Below are 18,660 nucleotides of genomic sequence, written 5' to 3' on the forward strand. Positions count from 1 at the left end.
CAGTCAAAAGAGAAATTAACATCATTTAAGCAGGTACAGAATTGGAAATATTAGCAAAGAGTATTATTATATATTAAAATAATGTGTCTTGAGCTCAGTGGTCCATCAACAAAGAAGGCAAACTGTGACATTCATTTAGTGGACGTAGAGCACTGCTGAGAAACCAGAAATCCAGTACCTTTCATACTAGAAGCTATTACCAAATTTGTAGTAGGAAGGACTTTTCAGTTTGATCATTGGTAACTCCAAAATCCTCTAGCTAACACACTTATTGATTAAATATTAAAGGTTTACTTCATGTAAGCTCAGGAACAAGCCAAATTCTTCCACTATGAACATTTTGTTCATTATTTTTTGGACGTTCTAGCTAATTTAATGAAGTAAGAAAAAAATGGATACTGATGGTTGGAGAGAAGATTGTCATTCATAAACTACATCATTATGCAGGAAATATAAACAAACATAGCAGTAAACATTAAAAATAGATACAGGGTATTTAATTATTAACTTGATTGATTTTTTTTTTTTTGCAACATTCCTGCTTTGTATCCCTGTTTGCTCTTGCACTCACAGAAATCTGCTTGCCTCTGCCTCCTGAGTGCTGGTATTAAAGATGTGCTACCACACCCATCTTAAATATGTAATTTTTTAAGCTGATAACTAAAAAGTTAAGTTATCTTTATTATGCATGGTTGGAAAATGAAATATTTAAATGTCATTTACAGTAGCATTCTATTTTAAGTAATAGGAATGACTCTAACAGTAGATATATAAAACATCATTATTTACAACTACAAACTGCTCAGAAGAATTTAAAGAATGATTAAAGAGGGAAACTATGTCATGTTTGTGCTTTAGGAAATTCACTTTTTAACTAGTCCTTCCCAAGGAGATCTACAACCAAATATAATCAAAATATTTGGATGTTCCTTTGTAAAAGTAAAAAATAAACTGCAAAGCTTATACCGTTTTGGAGGAGTAGAATAACCAGTCTTGAAGAATGAAGCCAGCCAGAGCTTGCCACAGAGGCGTCCCCAGCTGCATCTCAGTAGAGAAGGACCTGCAGGGGTTCCCTATCAGTCAGTGCTCCTCCCCGCAGCAGTGCAGGCATGGAAAAAGGACTCACACATACATGCACAGTCAGAGGGGAGCAGACCTAGTCAGTATCTAAACAAACAAGTAAGCAGACAGAGAGCTTGGGAGAAATGACCGGAGGCTGCAGAGAGAAATGTGTCTTAGATAGGGCATAAGCAGTCCTGACTGTACAAGATATCTTTGACAGTTGGAAAATAACAGTAAAGTTTCCTAAAAATAAATAACTTTTTCTTGAAAGAGTGTGTGTGTGTGTGTGTGTGTGTGTGTGTGTGTGTGTGTGTGTGTGTAAATTTGTTTGCTTGTTTATTTTAAAGAGTAAATTCCATGATAGGGTCTGGAGAGAGTTTACTCTGTTGTTAAAAGAATACTAGGCACTTTTCCAGAGAGGGCTTAGGTTCCATTCCCAGCACCCACATGACAGTCATAAGAATGTCACACCCTTTTCTGGCTTCGGTCAGCGCATCAGTCATATACATGGTGCACAAATATACATGCAGTCAAAGTACACATACACATTAAAGTAAATAAAAATTTTAAAAATGAAAAGAAAATTCCCCAACAGACTTGAATCTGTAATATATAAGCTATAAAAGGGTTCATAACCTGGATATTTAAAGAACTCTTTCCTATCCATAAGAATCAGATTACTCAAAAAAAAAATTTTTTTATTGAGTAAAACTAGACCAAGCACACACATGTGTACATACAACATCCCTAAAAAAATACAGATGACTGATAGGATATTTAACATCTTTAGATACATATTGGGAAAATTTACTAATGTTTACAATTCTATATATTTCACTAGAATGGCTAAAACGTAAGTGACTGACTATAATGAATGTTGGCAAGGATGTAGACCAGCCTGAATTCTAATGTCAGACTGGTGGTTGTGTAATTGGTATCATTTCTAAAATGTAGTAAAATATACTAAGGCCAAAATATGAATACTCCAGGTCAAATATTTATGGAGAATGAGTATGTATATTTACGAAAAGTATGTTCAAAAAAGTTTGCTAATACTGGAATTCCAAACTGGAAAGAATTGAAATTTTTATCAATAGGAAAATAAGTTAAAATATGGTACATTTGTACACTGGATGACAGTATAGCAATGGAAAATTGTCACTGTAATGTTCAATAGCATTGCTTCTATGCACAGATAAGTTGCTTAGAGAAAAGTGTTGCAAAGGCTGTACACTCTATAGTTTCTTTTCTCTGATGAAATTGATGGGTGAGTGGACTCCATGCTCTCAGGTCACATGTCAGTGAGTATAGTCATTAAGGCAGAAGAGTGGAAACTTAGCCAGGGCGCATATCCCAGGAGGAGCACCAGCAGGCCATTGGGGAGGCCATTTGATGTTAAAGGCTAAGTCGTGCCCACAGTGGTGTTCCTCTGGACACCTCTAGTTCTGTCCCAAGTAGAAGTACCTATGTGACCCTTAGCAGTGGACTAGGTGAGTGCAGTACATGTAGTAGTCAGAAGGGAAGAACAGCATGTGGCCGTGAATGAGGAAATAACATAACTCGTAAGCATGTTTAGTAAAAGAAAACGTCATCTGCAAAAGATCTTTCAATTCATTAAATGAAATTCAAATGCTGGCAGAACCTTGGCTTTGGAAATAAATTCATTGTTTACCTTTTCAGATGATGGAGGGGTCACGGCGAGGGGGAGAGCCATGGACCCTGTCCTGGCAGTGCTCCTGACCCATGTTTGCTTTGTGCATTTTCATTGAGCTCTGCATTTACCTTTATAAGCTTGTTGTGCTTCAATAAACAGGAACTATTTAAGGGATCTGCGGCCGCTAATCAGTTTCAGCATGATGGGTATCTTTGTATTTTTGAAACTTGCTTATAAAAACTGAAAAAAATGCATGAAATGCATGAAAAGTTCATGTAGTTCGTTTGTATATTTTGATGTTCCCATTAATTAAAAATATCAGTGTTCACATTTACAAAGTTTTCTTTTATGTATTATAAAGTTAAATTTATTTTTCTCTTAGCATTTAGAAAGACATACGTTTAAACTAAGAGACTGGCTTGTGCTTTATCTTAGCACGCCCATCCTTTCCCTTTGTGCTTTGGTGCAGTTTATCAGTGCAAAAGGCTCTTAATTTTAAGTTGTGTCCCAGGTTCTCTAACTGATCCACCAGACTGTGCACATGGCAGGCCTACTCAGTCAGGTCTGCCTCTGTTTTCTTTAGCCTGCTGCAATGAATTGGCTGTTGGTGCCAGTCTTCTGGCAGGCATTCATAAGGACACTGTTACACTGAGGATGCAGGTAGATCTGAGTTTCTTGTCTTTGTAGTTCCAGTACAAGCCATATACTAACTCTATCCCTGGTATTTACTGAAAATATTAATCTCCAAATTAAAAAAGAAAAACCTTAAGTATCCACCATAGTCTTTTTCAAATAGGAAATTATATATCAGCTTATTTTTTCAAACTAATCTTTTTTGTTGCTTTTAGAGAAAATCTCTTCATGAGAATAAATTGAAGAGACTGCAGGAGAAAGTGGAAGTCTTGGAGGCAAAGAAAGAAGAATTAGAGACAGAAAACCAGGTGTTAAATAGGTAATATGTTGTGTATACCCCGCTGCTGTTGTGTATACCCCCCGCTGTTGTGTATACCCCCCTGCTGTTGTGTATACCCCTCTGCTGTTGTGTATACCCCCCGCTGTTTTGTATACCCCCTGCTGTTGTGTATACCCCCCTGCTGTTGTATATACCCCCCTGCTGTTGTATATACCCCCCTGCTGTTGTGTATACCCCCCTGCTGTTGTGTATACCCCCCTGCTGTTGTGTATACCCCCCTGCTGTTGTGTATACCCCCCTGCTGTTGTGTAGCACTTGTCTCTGTTTGCTGTTTGTGTGTGTCCACGTGTATGTGTGTCTCTGTCCTGCATGAGCTTCGATGTACCACACGGCTGCAGGTACCTGCAGAGGCCAGGGAACAGTGTGAGGTTGTTGGCATTGGAGTCGCAGGCTGTCGTGAGCTACTGTGTGGCTGCTGGGAAGCACGCACTGGTCCTTTGGGACAGCAGTGGAAAGCAGCGAGCCAGCGCCCTTGCTGCTGAGCATTCTTTCTTACCGTTTACCTTTCTTTCTAACCTAGCTGTTCAAGCTGAAAGTCTCTATCACGTGTAAGGTATTTGTGGTATTGTGTGATATTAAAAAAGGACACTCAATGCCCCATACAGTTTTGTGATTAGGGGTGGTATGAGTTCTTGTTAAGGCAACATGGTCACTGCCATTAGTGTTCCTAGAGCTGAAAAGATTTATTCAGTTAAGTTGCTGATAGTGACATTGATAAACCATTTGATTTAAGGTGATAAAATCTTTTTGAACTATTAATGTTAGTCTTAGATAGTTAATTAAGAATTTGACTTTTCTGAAATGGAAATTGCCTATTGGGCAGCAATGTTTTCTTCTATGTTCTTGGACAAGAATTCTCTAATGGACACTGTCCAAGTGTTCTGTAAGTCAGTTCTGATATGACATGAGGGCTCAATCCTACAAAGACTGCTTCCACTTCAGATGTCAGTCATAAAGCTAGGTCATGACCTGTACCTCTCTTTTACAGGCTGTAAATTGGGGTTCCAGTGACTCCTGTGCTTCAAATCTATTAATTCGTTAGAGTTGCTCACAAAACTAAGGAAACTACCATAGATTTACCAGTTATTTAAAATAATGTGATGTAGGGCACAGAGGAGCAGCCATTTGGATAGGTGGGGGGTATTTGTGCCCTGTACACCACTTTCTAGGCCCCCGTGTATTTAGCAAGCCTAGAGTTCCCTAAACCCTGTCTGTTTCCCACATCATGAGCATGTACATGTGTATGACTGTAAATGAAAGGGAGGGCAGGAGATCACTGATTCACATTCCCCTGGACTGCTTGACATAAGTGTTGTGGCCCCGACTTGGGTCCTCACGTTTGTAGTCACTCTCCCCCAGCCCTGCCTTTTGGGTTTTATGGCAGCCCTGTTCTATAGGTAGATTGCAGTACTTGTCACTGATGATCAGCTCAGCCTTCCAGAGGTGGAGGTGTGGCGGACCGAAAATCGTAACTCTGTAATCATATCTTTCTCTTCCTGATGACCGGCTCCTTCTAAAGCTCTGTAGGGTTCCTGGTCAGGAGTTACCTCATTATTGTACAAGTGATGTCCAAGAATTTTAGGAGTTTCCAGGGAGCCAGAGGCCAAATACTGTATTTTATTGTATCAGTATCCATTTACACTCAAAATTAGGTATATTCAAATATAAAGGCTTATTATTTAAAATTTGACTATATTTCATGTAAAAAAAAGTTTCATAAGGCTTAATCTAACTTTTAACTTTTTGTAGTCAAGTGTCTTCTTTGACTTTCAGCATTCATAGGAGAGTAGAAATAAAAGTACTAAAGTTTTTCTCAAAGTATTTCTAATCTTTGATTAAATTGACAAACTATAATGAGCTGGTAGTTTGCAGTGCGAATAATCACCCACTGTTAATATGTAGAGCCAGTCGTGGGGGCACATGCCTTAGTCCCAGCACTCGGGAGGCCAAGACAAGCAAATCATTGCAAGACCAAGGCCAGCCTAGTCTAAACAGGGAGTTCCAGGCCATTCAGGGCTAATAAGACTCATACTTAAAAACACAAACAAATAAAAAACCAAAAACATATATGGTAGTTGGGTGTGGTTGAACACCTAATAATCCCCACTTGAGGTGTAAAGCCATCCTGGGCTACAAAGAGAATCCATACCAGCTGTAGCAGTGTGGGGTGAGGTGATACAAAGGCCATTTTCCCATTGATCCTTTTAAATTTTCAGTTAGTGGAGTTACAGTTTAAGAATCTTTCTTCCAGGGATAGAGAGATGGCTCAGCAGCTAAGAACACTGACTGCTCTTCCACAGGTCCCAAGTTCAATTCTCTGCAACCACATGGTGGTTCACAACCATCTGTAATGGGATCTGATGCCCTCTTCTGGTGTGTCTGAAGACAGCTACAGTGTACTTATATATAATAAATAAATAAATCTTAAAAAAATAAAAATCTTTCTTCCATTTAAAAACTATATTCTGGTTTCATTAGTGTGTAACTATTAAAGAACAGAAATGTTTTTCTTCTTTTTAAGACAAAATGTTCCATTTGAAGAATATACAAGGCTTCAGAAACGACTAAAGGACATACAGAGAAGACATAATGAATTTCGAAGTCTAATCTTGGTTCCTAACATGCCTCCCGCAGCATCGGTCAATCCTGCTAACTTCCAGTCCTCAGCTATAGTTCCTGGAGTGGAACTCTCCTTTCCCCCTCATCTGCAGGTATGAACACTTAAACATTTCTGTAGCTTGTTTTGTTTTGTTTGGCAGTTTTAACTTACTGTATATATTTTCTGAGTAGATTAGATTTACCCTGTGTTAGTGTTTGGTCTCAGGAGATGGTCTCACTACAGAGTCTGAGTAGCTTAGTTTTGCAGCATAATTCTGTACAACCTGCAAGAAGCAGTGCAGCACACTGCAAATTCTATATGAAATCTCATTTAATGATCGTGAAAATGTTTTGAGAGAAGGCACCATTTTTCTTCCCTGTCCATAGATGAGGGCACTGAGAGCAGTATGATGATGTGCCACAGACCCGAGCTGACTAAATGACAGCTAAGCCCTTTTTAACCCTAGCCTGTTTTAATCCAGAACCTAGGCTTTGTCTTTATTGGCCCCAGAGCTTTGACTGAATGGCATTGAAAACACTAAGTCATGAGACACTACAGTGCAGCCATGAGACTGCAGTCATCGGATTGAGTCACTGACCAGAGCAGGTGCTGCTTTCTAGTAAATTACCGACATTATAGTCTTGCTTGAAAGCTGCCACCTCTGTTTACCTATGCCTTGCCCATAGCACTGTCCAATTTGCTCCCTGGCAACTTTTACTCCTAGGGAGGAAGAGACTGGATTTTACTTCAGAGTAGAGTCTGAGGCAGCAGAGAAGGGTGACTAGTTTTAGATTACTACAGTCATTTCTGTGCCATGTTGTGGGAGGCCGATGGCAGGGACTTCCCTAGTTTTTCTAGGTTTCTGTTAATGTGTCATTTTTAAGGAAGAACAGCATCAAAGAGAACTCTCTCTCCTTCGCAAAAGACTGGAAGAGCTAGAAACTACACAAAGAAAACAACTAGAGGAACTTGGATCTCCCGGGGAGTGATGCTGGAAGAAAGGCAAAGCCAGAAACTCAATAAAGTATGACGTTTAACGTGTGGCCTCCAGGTGCTTTCTTACTGTTTGCCAAAATTGAGCTGCCTCAAGACAAGGTACTAGCTATGCGCTGCACTGCAAGGGCTCCAAGATTTTAGGATAATACTAAGAAAAATGAAGTATTCATATATTTAGGACATGCATTGATAATCTTTTGACAATGCAAAAATAAAAGGAACTAGTTAATTAAAAATCAAGTTTTCAAATTTATTAATTTTTATTTTGTTGATATTTTCTGACATTTTGCTTGAAATATATCCATCCTGAAGTCCCTTTTCCTTATCTTTGAAATGTCTCCTTGGTAATAACAAGATCAGTAAATATCTCCTTTCCTATATATAAAAGTTTTGGAAAAGATGGTCATTTAAAAGTATAAAAAACACTTAAAAGTTTCTAAACATGTATATTATAGAAATCCTTTCCTAAAAGCTGTGCATTTAATTTATTGAATAACTTAATAAATATTTTTGTATCTATGCTATTTGTGTTGACTTTTACTGATCATAGAGTAAATGCTAAACAGTTGAGATGGCGTCATTTCTTTGGCTTTGGTGAGCTTTAGAAACTTAGGTCCCATGGCTGTCTCTGCACAGTTGTTGGTTTTGGAGCAGTGAGGTATTGAAATGTTGCTGATATTTAGTTTGGTTTCTCACCATTTGGTTAGAATCAAATAACTATGTTTTATTTCCTTTGTTTTTCATTGTGTGCCATTGGAAGCTTCTGTATGTAGCATGTTTTAGAGGAACTCCATTGGAAAAATTTCATGTCAACAAACCAAAGCACAAGCTTGTGTGGACCTGTCACTGTACAGAAGTCTCTGCAGCCAGGCTGCTCGGTGAACACAGGGTGTCAGAGAGTGGAGCTGCTTATGTGTGTGTCTTTTTCCTGAAACGTAATTTAGATTAAGAAACCTATTGTAACTAGAACAGACAGACAGTCCACAGTTGTTACAGCAAAATGTTTATTTCTGGATATAGACATTTAAAACATTCATCTCCAAGAACAGCTTCAGTCAGCTATACAGTAAGAAATAGACTTTAAATCCTAATACAGAAAAAGTAACAGAAGTAACTTTTAAATGCTGCTTTAGACACTAGTGTTAGAAAAAAAAAGTTTATAAAGTAATTGTTTTGCACCAAAAATATGCAAAGAAACTTGAAAATAGAGAGCGTTTGTCATCTGTTTCTTTAGTTGTTGAGGAGAGGCCCAGTGACTGATTGTCTTCAGCACACATCTAATTTGGACATTCTGTGCGTTTGCCTAATGCGATCCAAAGTGTGATGTAGATAGTGCTTTCCACTGGAGGACTGACAAACACTACATACATTAGTGAGTCTTCACACCACCTCGGTGAGGTAGGTTAGAAAGAGAATACAGAAATTGAGGCACAAAGAGGTAAGTGACTTGCCCAAAGTTCCTAACTCCTGGAAGAGGCGGTCAGAGAGCTGGACAGGGACACCCTCACCATATGTGGCATTCCGTGATAGCTAAAGCTGAGGCTCCGCCTTCGAGTTCCCTGTTCCCCAGAGAAGGGGGTTTGTTGGGCAATTCTCCTACCCTTGGCTCTCGAGTCTCCTCCAGCTTTTCTCTTATGAATGCCTTCACCTCTTTGAAGACAGTAGCAGCTTTAAATGGGGACCAGACCTCTCACCTTTCTACTTAGAAATAAACTATTTGGTAGTAGTTTTGAGATGTGTCCATTGGACAGACAAGTCACAAGAAATAGGATCGGGAAGGTGCCTGTCGGGGCAGCAACTGCACTGTTGAGGTGTCCCCTCTCTTCTACTTTATGGGACAGTAAGGAGCAAAAGGATTGCGTTTACCGAGACAATTCACATTGCATTCTAGACGGTCCAGACAGTGCTGGTAAATGGTTTTAAAGGAATGTGTGCTCGATGGTTTATTTGCTGATTGAAAGAAAATTCCTTCCTAAACTGGGGGGTTTGGAACACCAAGGGTAAAAGGTGCCCGCTACAAGGTAAGTGAGAGAGCTGTCAGATTACACTTTTTACTTCTGTTTAATAGAAGGAAAACACAGTGGTATTAAAATTGGTCATGAGCAGCAAAAATTTGGGAATAAAAAATCAGCAATAAAAAAGACTACATTATAACTCGATAGGAAATTCTTTGAAAAAAAAAAAAAGAGGCACGAATAAAATGAGTATTTTAAATCTTTCTCCTGTAAGGAATACTTTCAAAAAGTACATAGTAAGACTAAGATACCAAGTTGTACTAATATTTTCCAGGCCTTGGGCCTCAAATATATATTTATATATAATACTCCAATGTGAACAACAATTTGATGAAATGTAAAATGTATCTTTTATTTTAATCACACACAAGTATTTATAACCACAGGGTTCACCAGAAATCTAAAGCAAGGAGACACTAGCACAGAAATGTAAGGTTACAGGAGTGACTTACACATCCACAGACAGTTCTGATCAAACAGAAGTAAAGTCATGAACTCTTTTCTTACAATACCCAACATGTCCACTACCAGATACATGAAAAAGATAAAAAGGAGACACTGTAGGACAGAGTCTAGGAAAACTGCTGTTGCATTTCAGTGAAACCCACCCACTCTCCTTGCTTTAGAGCTGCTTTGATGAGATGGAGGTGAGCTGATGAGCCCGGCTGGCAACCACTGAAAAACACGAGCCCTTTCAACAATGTTGCAACACTGTTAGTTTTTGGTTTAAACACACACACTCACGAATGCTAAGTGTACACACTACCAAATTCTGCCTTCAGCCTTTCCAAGAACTCCTAGGGAAAGTGACCTAATGCTGCAGATCCTCAGGGCTGCCCTAACACCCCCACCTTATTTCCACATGACTCCTTTCACAGTGTGAGCATTGTTGGTATCCCCTTCCCTCCGCAGGAGTACAGTGTAGTCACAAGTGCTACATAGCTGTAGTTTTCCAACAAAGCCACTTAGATACCATTGTGCTTAAGTGGAGACTAGTTACAATACTGACACTTGCTTACTGGCCCTGTATTCTCTGTAAACAAGGAGGCTGTTTGCAACAACCACTTCAGCTCTATTTACAGAAGGTTCCCACGACATACCAACAGGCACAGTAGTTGATAACGCTTTCTAAAAGCTGTGCGTGTGCCTTGGTCTCTTAAAAGACAGTGCTGGAAGTGGAACCCATGTGCAAACTTAAGACATTAACGACAAAGAGTAGCTCAAGCAGCCATTTTGCTCCCAAGCTGTCTGAAGAACTTTGTCAAATAAAGCCAGGCCCCAGGGTGCTTACATCCACTTGCATTTCTTCTTTTCATCAAATAAGACTTTTACATGCAAGAGTTGTTTCTGAGCTTCTTCCAGCCCTCGTTCTCTTTCTAGTTTATTTAGAATCTGTTGACAATTAGAACAGTTATTTTACATATTAGAGTTTTAGCAGTACAATTCACAATTCTGGTGGGCTTCTCTGCCTTTCTTTTTGCATTCCTGATGCTGTGAGTGGTAAAAAAATCTGTATGAAACAGATGCCAGCAGTTTTCTCCGATCATTTCCATACTCACTTTGCAAGTTGTTTTGCTAAGTCATTATCACAGGATCAACAACACTTGGGCTTGAAATAGAAGCCGAAAGAAATACCATCTATTTGCTTACAAATATGGGCCCCCAACTTCCAAGGCCCGGCTTCTTGTGCATTATGTCACAGCCATTCCAAGCACAGCAAGCATCCCTGGGCAGCCAGCATGCAGGCAAGTATTCCTCAAATGCAGCAGGCAGGGGCATCCTGATCAGAGAGGACTCCTTCCACCTCTCTCCCTCCCTTCCCTTCCCTTGCCCTCCCCTCCCGAGTGCTTCCCTTCTCACCCCTGGCCCCTGGAGAGGGAGGGATGCTTATCGTGTTTAAGGGACTCATTGCCTCTACCCTACCTTAGCTCTCCACTTGATCTTCAAGTAGCAAATGGAATTGGTGAGCTATTCTCACCATTGACATGGATAGCCTGTCCCAGCATGACTGAGTAGGGGGGAATCAGGGAAGGGGGAGTTAACATATATTTGGAAACAAGGAATCCAGATTAAGGAGAATTAGTCATAAAGGCGAATGGTAGTTGCTACTTATGGTCATAAGAAGCCTGAGTGAGAACATCGTGTATTGATAGTTGCTTAAGTTAGGAGGGTATCCTGATCTCATAACCGTAGAATTTAACAGGCTTAGCTTTCACTGTTAGCAGACCACAATCAAACATAAACTGGTCCCATTTAACAGGGCCATATTTTACTAATCAGGGTTTACTTGAGTTGTTGTAGCTTTAGGCCCCATGAACTCAAATGTAAATTCAGGACAGACTACAAGAAGGGCAGCCATGTGCACTCTGGCTCGGGGGCCTCCCTTTCTGGCTATTTGGGATGGAAGGCTATACCCAAGTCCTTGTGGTGGGCTCGTGGGTTAAACAAGTGGTAAAATAAAAAAAGAAAACAACTTACCTCATCAAAATACTTTACGATGTATTTGTAGATTTCTGTCAAGGCCACTTCTTCATTAAATTCATTTTCATGTTTCTGAAAGAAAAACTTGTTGAGAGACTCTGAAATGACTGTTTTCGTGATGACAAATTTAGAAGCTTATTTCTGCTTGGTAGCCATACCTTAGATTCCTGAGTTAAGAATTCTTCCATTTCTAAAGATGACAATGGAGGCAAATCCCTGATTGCTTTGTAGTAAGACTTCACTTCCTCCTTGTAGGTTGGTATATCCTTGGCATAGAGAAGTTTATTGGTTGGTGCTTCCTGAAAAACAGCAACAGCCACAAGAAGCAAACAAAGTCATGGGGGAATGCACAGTGGTTCAGTGTGACTGAACTGCCGCCAGCATCCCCTCCTGCCAACAAGGCTTCCTGCAGGAGGCCCCAGTGAACGTCGACTGAGTGACTGAGTGACTGACTGCTATCTAGATAGTTCTGGTGAGTCACTGTTATTTTCAGGCAGATTAAATGCTAATATATTCAGCCTTCCTCTCATAAAAGAACTAAAATTATTATTTTTGCATGATTTTGAGTTACGGTAACAATGGAACTTATTTCAATCACAGTTCATTACTAATGGTCGTTAAAAAGCCTGAATTAAAACGTTGCTCTCACCCTCACCCACCAGTGAATTTTGGCATTTATAAAAGACTTGATTGTAGAACTGATTGAGCCCTTTATATAACTGTGAAACTGGTAAGTAGTTGGCAGTGGCAGATTTTCTAGCTTGTCCCTTTATTTCACTAGATTCTAAAGATCTTCCAGTTTCTCCAGGAAGCACATGTCACCAGTACTGGTAACTCTGATGACCAATTTTACAAGTACTCCTTGGAAATTTGCATGGTGTCATAGAAGTACAGTAGCAACATTATGAAGCAACTAAGTAAAGATGAAATTATTGTTGACGAATGTTTTAAAATTTTTCTGTGAAGATAGTCCAATTAGTGATTAGTCCCAGTGTGCTTTACAAGAGTCATGGCTGAATCATGGCTTGGAGAATTGGTCTGAAGGCTGTAGACTGAGATATTTCTGAGCACTACATGTTGGGTTTTAAGTGAGCTCTGCAAGTTGCATGACTATCCATTCAATTAACATTTACTTCTCCAAGTATCACTGGTAGACATGGCATGGAACAAAGATGACGGTAACTACATCCGCCTTTGAGAAGCTTACAGTCTTGGGGAGAGAAATTCACACTGCCTGAGTGTGGTGGGAAGAGTCACTAACAGACTGCAGGGAAGGACAAGGACTGCACAGCTAGACAGATAAGAGATCATCTAAACTACTTAGTGATAAACAAGACTTGTGACACTTTCTGGACCTCAGACTCATCTGTAAAATGGGTATCACAGTACCTGAAGGATTAACTAAACCTAGGAAGTGATGTTTTTAAAAGCTCCTTTTCCTGCAAACAAACACATTGTGTTTTCAACATGGTGTAGGAGACGCACTAGGGAAGTTCACAGGCAAACAGATCAGAGTTTCCTGCAGTAATTCATACACATCAAGAAACTGCGTTTGTGGAATCAAACAGTGGCAGATGAAGGAGGATTTACTAACAGGACTGAGGCCAGTCAGGAAGGCCCAGAAGCTCAGCAAAGACCCCATTGTAGGAAGAAATTCACTTAGACTATGAAAAGGAAGAGTTTAGCGGCGGGGTGGGGAGCAGAGCCAGGGGTGTGGGTTAGGTGGCCGTTACTGTCCAGTAGGGAGGGAATGAAGACATGAGAGGAATAAGAGGACAGGGAGGTTTTAGAGAGCGGAGTGAAGTCAGGAACAACGTAAGAGTTGGCAATTATGAGGAGGGTTGTGGCACCTGAGGTAGCTGTGAAACATCTGTCTCGGGAAGTGATTTTCAGGGATATTTATCAGAAAGCAAAGCTGGGCCTTACCTTCCCCAGTTGCTGTTCTGTGAGAGAAAAGGCATCCATGAATGCTTGGGCAATCACTGACAAACAGCTGTCTATGTGTGGAGTCTTCTTAATGTCAAAGACAAACTGAGGGTTCTTCAGGATGTTTACCCAGAATCGAAGAGGGAGGCTGTTTGAAGGGAAAACAATCTCTTCTCAGGCAGGACTTAACACAGCCAGGTCTGCTCACCAGTTAATGAGTGTGTGTGATCTTGTTACTGAAGAGCATAAACGTGCTTAGCCAGACTAACAAGCAGCAGGTGGCAACATCACTCAGACCGGAAAGGGTTGACTCAGCAGTGAGGGAGGGAGCAGGCTAGAGAGGTCAGAATGGCCCTGGACAAGGATTTCTTCCATGTCTGGGTTCTATGGGATGATGTCATTCACCAACAAGAAATTTTCACTCAAATCTGTTACACCTGACCCCTTTGAGTGGGTCCTCAGTGTGGCACTCTGGTCTAAGTAACTGACATCTTGCCTGAATTATTTGTCCCCAGATCTTGATCCTTCTAAGAGAATCAGATCTTACCACTCCTCTGGTGAACTGTGTGTCCCTCAGTCAGGGTCTCCTCTCCTGCCACTTTCCAGTGACCTCATTTCATCTCCACTGGGCCCTTTAATGTCTTCAGTTCATATCAACCAAGGTCACATCTCAGGAGTTTGCTGTGTGGTCTGCTTACTGTTCTCCTACTCCATGTAGTCTAATCCTTTCCTCATCCAGGAGACACCTCTGGACACCCTGACCTGATACTCCTACCCTCTTTTACCATCTCCATTACACACATCGCCTTCTGGTGCACTTCGGTGAATGCACCCCATCTCTCTACCTACTAGAATGCACACTTTGAGGACAAACTTTGAAGTGTTTCCTATACCACAGTGCCCAGCAATATGGCACAGTGTAGACAGTGAAGTAAATATTGGAATATGAGCTTGAGAATCATTCAAAGCCCTCCCCATATCTCTGTCCCAACTCTGGCCTAACTTACTGCTGCCACCACATGGGTGCTGGGATTCCGATGGGTCAGTCAGGCTGGTGGTTAGCACCCATGCTGGGTGTAGGAGCTGCAGAACCTTGGGATATGGGCTGGAACTGAGGATAGCAGTCTGCCAGAGCGAAGGGTGGAACCCAGATCAAAGGGAAAGACTGACTAAGCTCTGAAACTTCACCTCTACTACTTGCTAGCGTTTCGAGGGCTTTGAGCTCACAAGAGGCATACTATTGTGTCATGTCTGAGTCTTTATTAGCTGAGGTGCAAAGCATTTCAAGTAGAAGCAGTAAGCTATAGCCATCTTCTGAGAAGATACTAGCACAAATGTGGCTATCCTGCTTCTTAAGGTAAATGTAAAATAAATAACACTGTCTACTACTAAATGACAAAAGCATGAACCATGTAGAATCTGTGTAAATACACAACTTGAAAATTATAAAGCAATTATTGTAGGCAAAATAACAGTTTAGTAAAGATAATAGGTTAAACCATAAAACACTTAATTTCTCATTCTTTGCTAGTCTAACATTCCCCTTTCATGCATTAAAAGATAAGAGAATTTTGTTATTTTATCATCTAGAATAGAAGTCAAACCCTGAGAGAGATTCTGATACAATAACTATTTAATATTCTGCTCTAGGTTCTTGAAAACAGCCAGTAATCACCTACATTCCCACCTGTTTGTTTTCCAGATATGTACGACATCAGGGTCTGTGATTTTTTTGTTTTCAGCTTGGGCATCCAGAAAGTCAAAGAAGTATTTTATAGCAAATGGGGCCCTGCTATTAGGCAAACTCCAAATGCTTCTGAAGAGTTTCTCAAGCACAGAGTGAATTGCCACCTGGAAAACAGAATGGGAGACTGAAATACATGGGGGTAGTTTTGAAAAACTAATGGAAAAGCCAGCATCAAGTTCAGAGAAAGTGATATACCAGCCAGAGAAAAGTCAGCTGAGGGGGAAATGTGAAACTCAAACGAGCTAGCATGAGATGAGACAGGGGTCCTGAATTTGCTCACATATAAATCTGGTACATAAACTTGTTGACAGCATCACTGTTTAGAGGGAGTATGAGGTAGAGGTAGGTATAGGTGTGTCTGTGCGCACGCACATGTGTGCGTGTGCACACTAGAAGCCACTAATGTTCCACCTTTGCTAGGTACAGCCTGTGGAAACTTGAGTGAAGTGCTTTGCTGCTAGATCTGTTTGTTCTTGCTTGCATTTTCATCTCAGGCTTTGACTTCCCAAAGCAGTCAAATATGAAGGCACAGCTCTCTGGGAAAACTGAAAAAAGCAGAAGGTGTAGGCACTCCTCTGCCTAGCACACAGGTCTGAGCAGATTTGCTGAGGAAGCCTGCCCAGCAAGCTAACAAGGCCAGGGAACAGTGACAGTTCTTAGTGGAGAAGAAGTCCAGAGATTTATGCTAACCCCTAAAAAAGAGATGCAGTGCAGTTTGCTCCTGATTTGGTATTCCTCTGACTTTCACATCTAACACTTTTATAAGTGAACAGAATTCTTAATTTCAAGATGGAAAAAAAAAGCAGTAAGATTTACTAGGTTGATCGTCACAGATTTCCCCCTCGTTTTATTTGCATTTCAAAGGAGTTTTATTGCTTATCTATGATAACAAGTAAACAAAAAGGAATAATTATGCTGTCAGCCTAAAAAGTAATAGTGACATGGTAAAGGAGCAGGAACAATAGTAAATGCCCTGATTGAAGATGCTGCAGTAGAAATTTATAAAGTGCTGTTCTCTCTTCAGTTAAATAAAAACTGAAGGGGGTAGAGGATGTGTCTACAATTTAAACTTTCATTTTGCTTTGCTAGAAGGCACAAGGGATTTGTAACATTTTCACACTTGAGCGGAAATTAAGTTGAACACATCATATACCCCCAAGGTGGCCATGAAAGCGTTCCTAGAGCAGTAAGTGTACCTTGGTCGACAGCAGCTTTGTCAGATACATTTCTTTTACTTTGAACTTGTGTTTCCCTCGATGTCTTTTTCCTTGAACTACTTGGAATGCCTCTGAATCTGGCAAAATCTAAAACAGACGACAGTACGTGATTACCTGGGGAAATGGTATGCTATGAAAGGCATGCCGTTCAGTGGGCAGCACAAGGCTGCTGAACTCACCAAGTGGCAGTGGTCATCTGAGTATTCCACATCTAAACACCAGAGAAAGGGAGAGAAAGAGAAAAAGGAGCCCATTAAAAAACAACCACGGACTAATTGGCCTCAACAAAAGCCCCGCTTGTGCTCCAGAGCCAACAGCTCAGCTATTATCTACTGGGCTCTTCATGGCTAAACACTTTCCTCGGCTGCACCTGAGCAGTGTGAGGCAGGGCTAGGGACTGGAGCAAATGTTAGTGCAGGGGCTAAGTTAACACTTAACTGGGAACAGGTGGGAGGGATCCTAGCCTGTCAACAAATAGACCTGGAGCACCCGAGTGCCAAACCTCAGCCAGAGTTAAGCCAGCCTTGTTCCTGCTGCTACTAATTACACAATTACTTAATTTCAGTGAGGGAGAGCTGTATAAAAAAAGTGTCCATCTGAGTCTAGGAGATTTCTTTGAATAAGAGCTGTTACAGACGAACCTAAGTAAATGATTAGCCAGGTAAATCAGGGAAGGCTCCAGGGTGGGAAGGAATTGGACCCCTTCTAATGTGTCCAGCTCAGAGAGCAAGCAAACTGAGAATGTCACCAAGCAAGAGGATGTTTGGGAGGAAGAGAACTTGGGGTGTGGAGTGGGGGTCGCGGCAGACGAAGGCCCTGACAATGAGTGGGACTCTTACCTAGCAATGCTACTAAAATTTAAAAATTAGGGCAATTAAGAAGAAGGGGAGATAGTCCATTGAAAACCAACCGTCCACTAGTAGGAGAAATCTGCGGTATAGGAAGGACTTAGGCCGTCCTAAAGCACTGGTGACAGGCCGGTCCTGAAGGCGAGGGGGCGGAGGAAGCAGACAGAGCGCCTTGCTGCATCGGATAATGGATGCTGAAGGCGTCAGGATTACAGGTAGGACAAGGCCAAGTCCCTGTCTAGCCCTACAGCAGCAGCTCTGTGTCGTGGAAGGAGCCCTCTGGAGAATAGTGTTAAGTGCTTGAAAAATTAGTAGCCTCAGGCTTTATCAAGATCCCTGTTCAAGTTCAACTCCATGAATTCATCCAGCCTTAACTGGATGGCTGAGTGCCATTCTCCTGTGGCTGCCTGGCTAAGAGTTGGGTCACCCAGGACTGGGATTGCCACAGGGGGTGAAGGGTTGAGTATCAGAGGGACAGAAATCAAATTGGTTCTCAGCCACACTGGACAGGGAGTGAGCATGCGTGTGTTCCATAAAGAGATCAAGCCTGAGATCCTGCTACTTGGTCCTAAAGCAGCAGGCTAGTCTAAAGGCCCAGTCTTCAAAGCCACAGCTCTCTCCTCACTCTCAATGACAGCCACTCAGCAGGGTGGCTTTGTACAGCCCAGTGTTGTGATTCGAGGGGAGAATCAGCAAAGGGATGTGGATCCACAGACTAGGTACTGAGTCTAACTAAGGTCATCTATTGAGCTCGGGAGTCACAGAAGACGGGCTCCTCCAGTCTCCGCTGCCTGGGAAGCCTACGTGTTGTCTTGGAGACTCCGCAGGGGCTGTCTGCTCGTTCAGCTGTCTAGGGCAGTGCGATCATCTGCAAGTTCCTGCCGGGTGTGCCGGGTGTGCCGGGTGTGCCGGGTGTGTGGGGCGGTCTGTGCTGTTGGTGCCCATTCTACTGAGGACTTGGGAAAGAGCTACAAGGCTGAGGCTGCCCTGGGTTCAGAGCTGTTAGAGACAGTGACTTCCTTTGTGCTGGGCCTTCTTTACTAACATGGTTACAGTTCCCTTCTGTTCCAGCAGAACCTGTGTTCTTAGGACTAGAGACAAATCAAAATGGTTTTTCTTGGCTTCTGAAGAATTACACAGCA

At 41.5% G+C, this 18,660-nt stretch overlaps 2 protein-coding genes across 16 annotated transcripts in view; one reads left to right on the top strand and one right to left on the bottom strand.

Annotated features, from left to right (window-relative positions):
- The window catches only part of Cep83 (centrosomal protein 83), a 109,174-nt gene extending 101,366 nt beyond the window's left edge, over nucleotides 1-7,808 (top strand). For 7 of the 12 annotated variants that reach the window (XR_015624320.1, XM_087558468.1, XM_087558474.1 and 4 more), the window contains 3 exons: nucleotides 3,565-3,668; nucleotides 6,211-6,400; nucleotides 7,173-7,808. Coding sequence is in view for 10 of the 12 variants with exons in the window: in XM_087558468.1 (XP_087414594.1) it covers nucleotides 3,565-3,668; nucleotides 6,211-6,400; nucleotides 7,173-7,277 (399 nt within the window). In the remaining 2 variants the exon portion in view is untranslated. The remainder of the gene's footprint in view (nucleotides 1-3,564; nucleotides 3,669-6,210; nucleotides 6,401-7,172) is intronic. The other 5 variants (XM_087558469.1, XM_087558471.1, XM_087558476.1 and 2 more) reach the window with 2 other exon arrangements.
- Nucleotides 7,809-8,271: 463 nt separating this feature from the next.
- Plxnc1 (plexin C1) overlaps nucleotides 8,272-18,660 on the bottom strand; it is a 153,787-nt gene continuing 143,398 nt past the window's right edge. Inside the window, exons 25-32 of one of the 4 annotated variants that reach the window (XM_087557870.1) lie at nucleotides 16,850-16,881; nucleotides 16,650-16,757; nucleotides 15,394-15,557; nucleotides 13,707-13,854; nucleotides 11,939-12,079; nucleotides 11,778-11,852; nucleotides 10,591-10,691; nucleotides 8,272-9,974 (exon numbers count right to left, since the gene is read on the bottom strand). In XM_087557870.1, the coding sequence (XP_087413996.1) occupies nucleotides 9,872-9,974; nucleotides 10,591-10,691; nucleotides 11,778-11,852; nucleotides 11,939-12,079; nucleotides 13,707-13,854; nucleotides 15,394-15,557; nucleotides 16,650-16,757; nucleotides 16,850-16,881 (872 nt within the window). In that variant the 3' untranslated portion in view covers nucleotides 8,272-9,871. 4 annotated transcript variants of the gene reach the window in all.

Source organism: Rattus norvegicus, chromosome 7 (assembly GCF_021556685.1).
Source record: "Rattus norvegicus strain SHRSP/BbbUtx chromosome 7, alternate assembly SHRSP_T2T, whole genome shotgun sequence".
Taxonomy (NCBI): domain Eukaryota; kingdom Metazoa; phylum Chordata; class Mammalia; order Rodentia; family Muridae; genus Rattus; species Rattus norvegicus.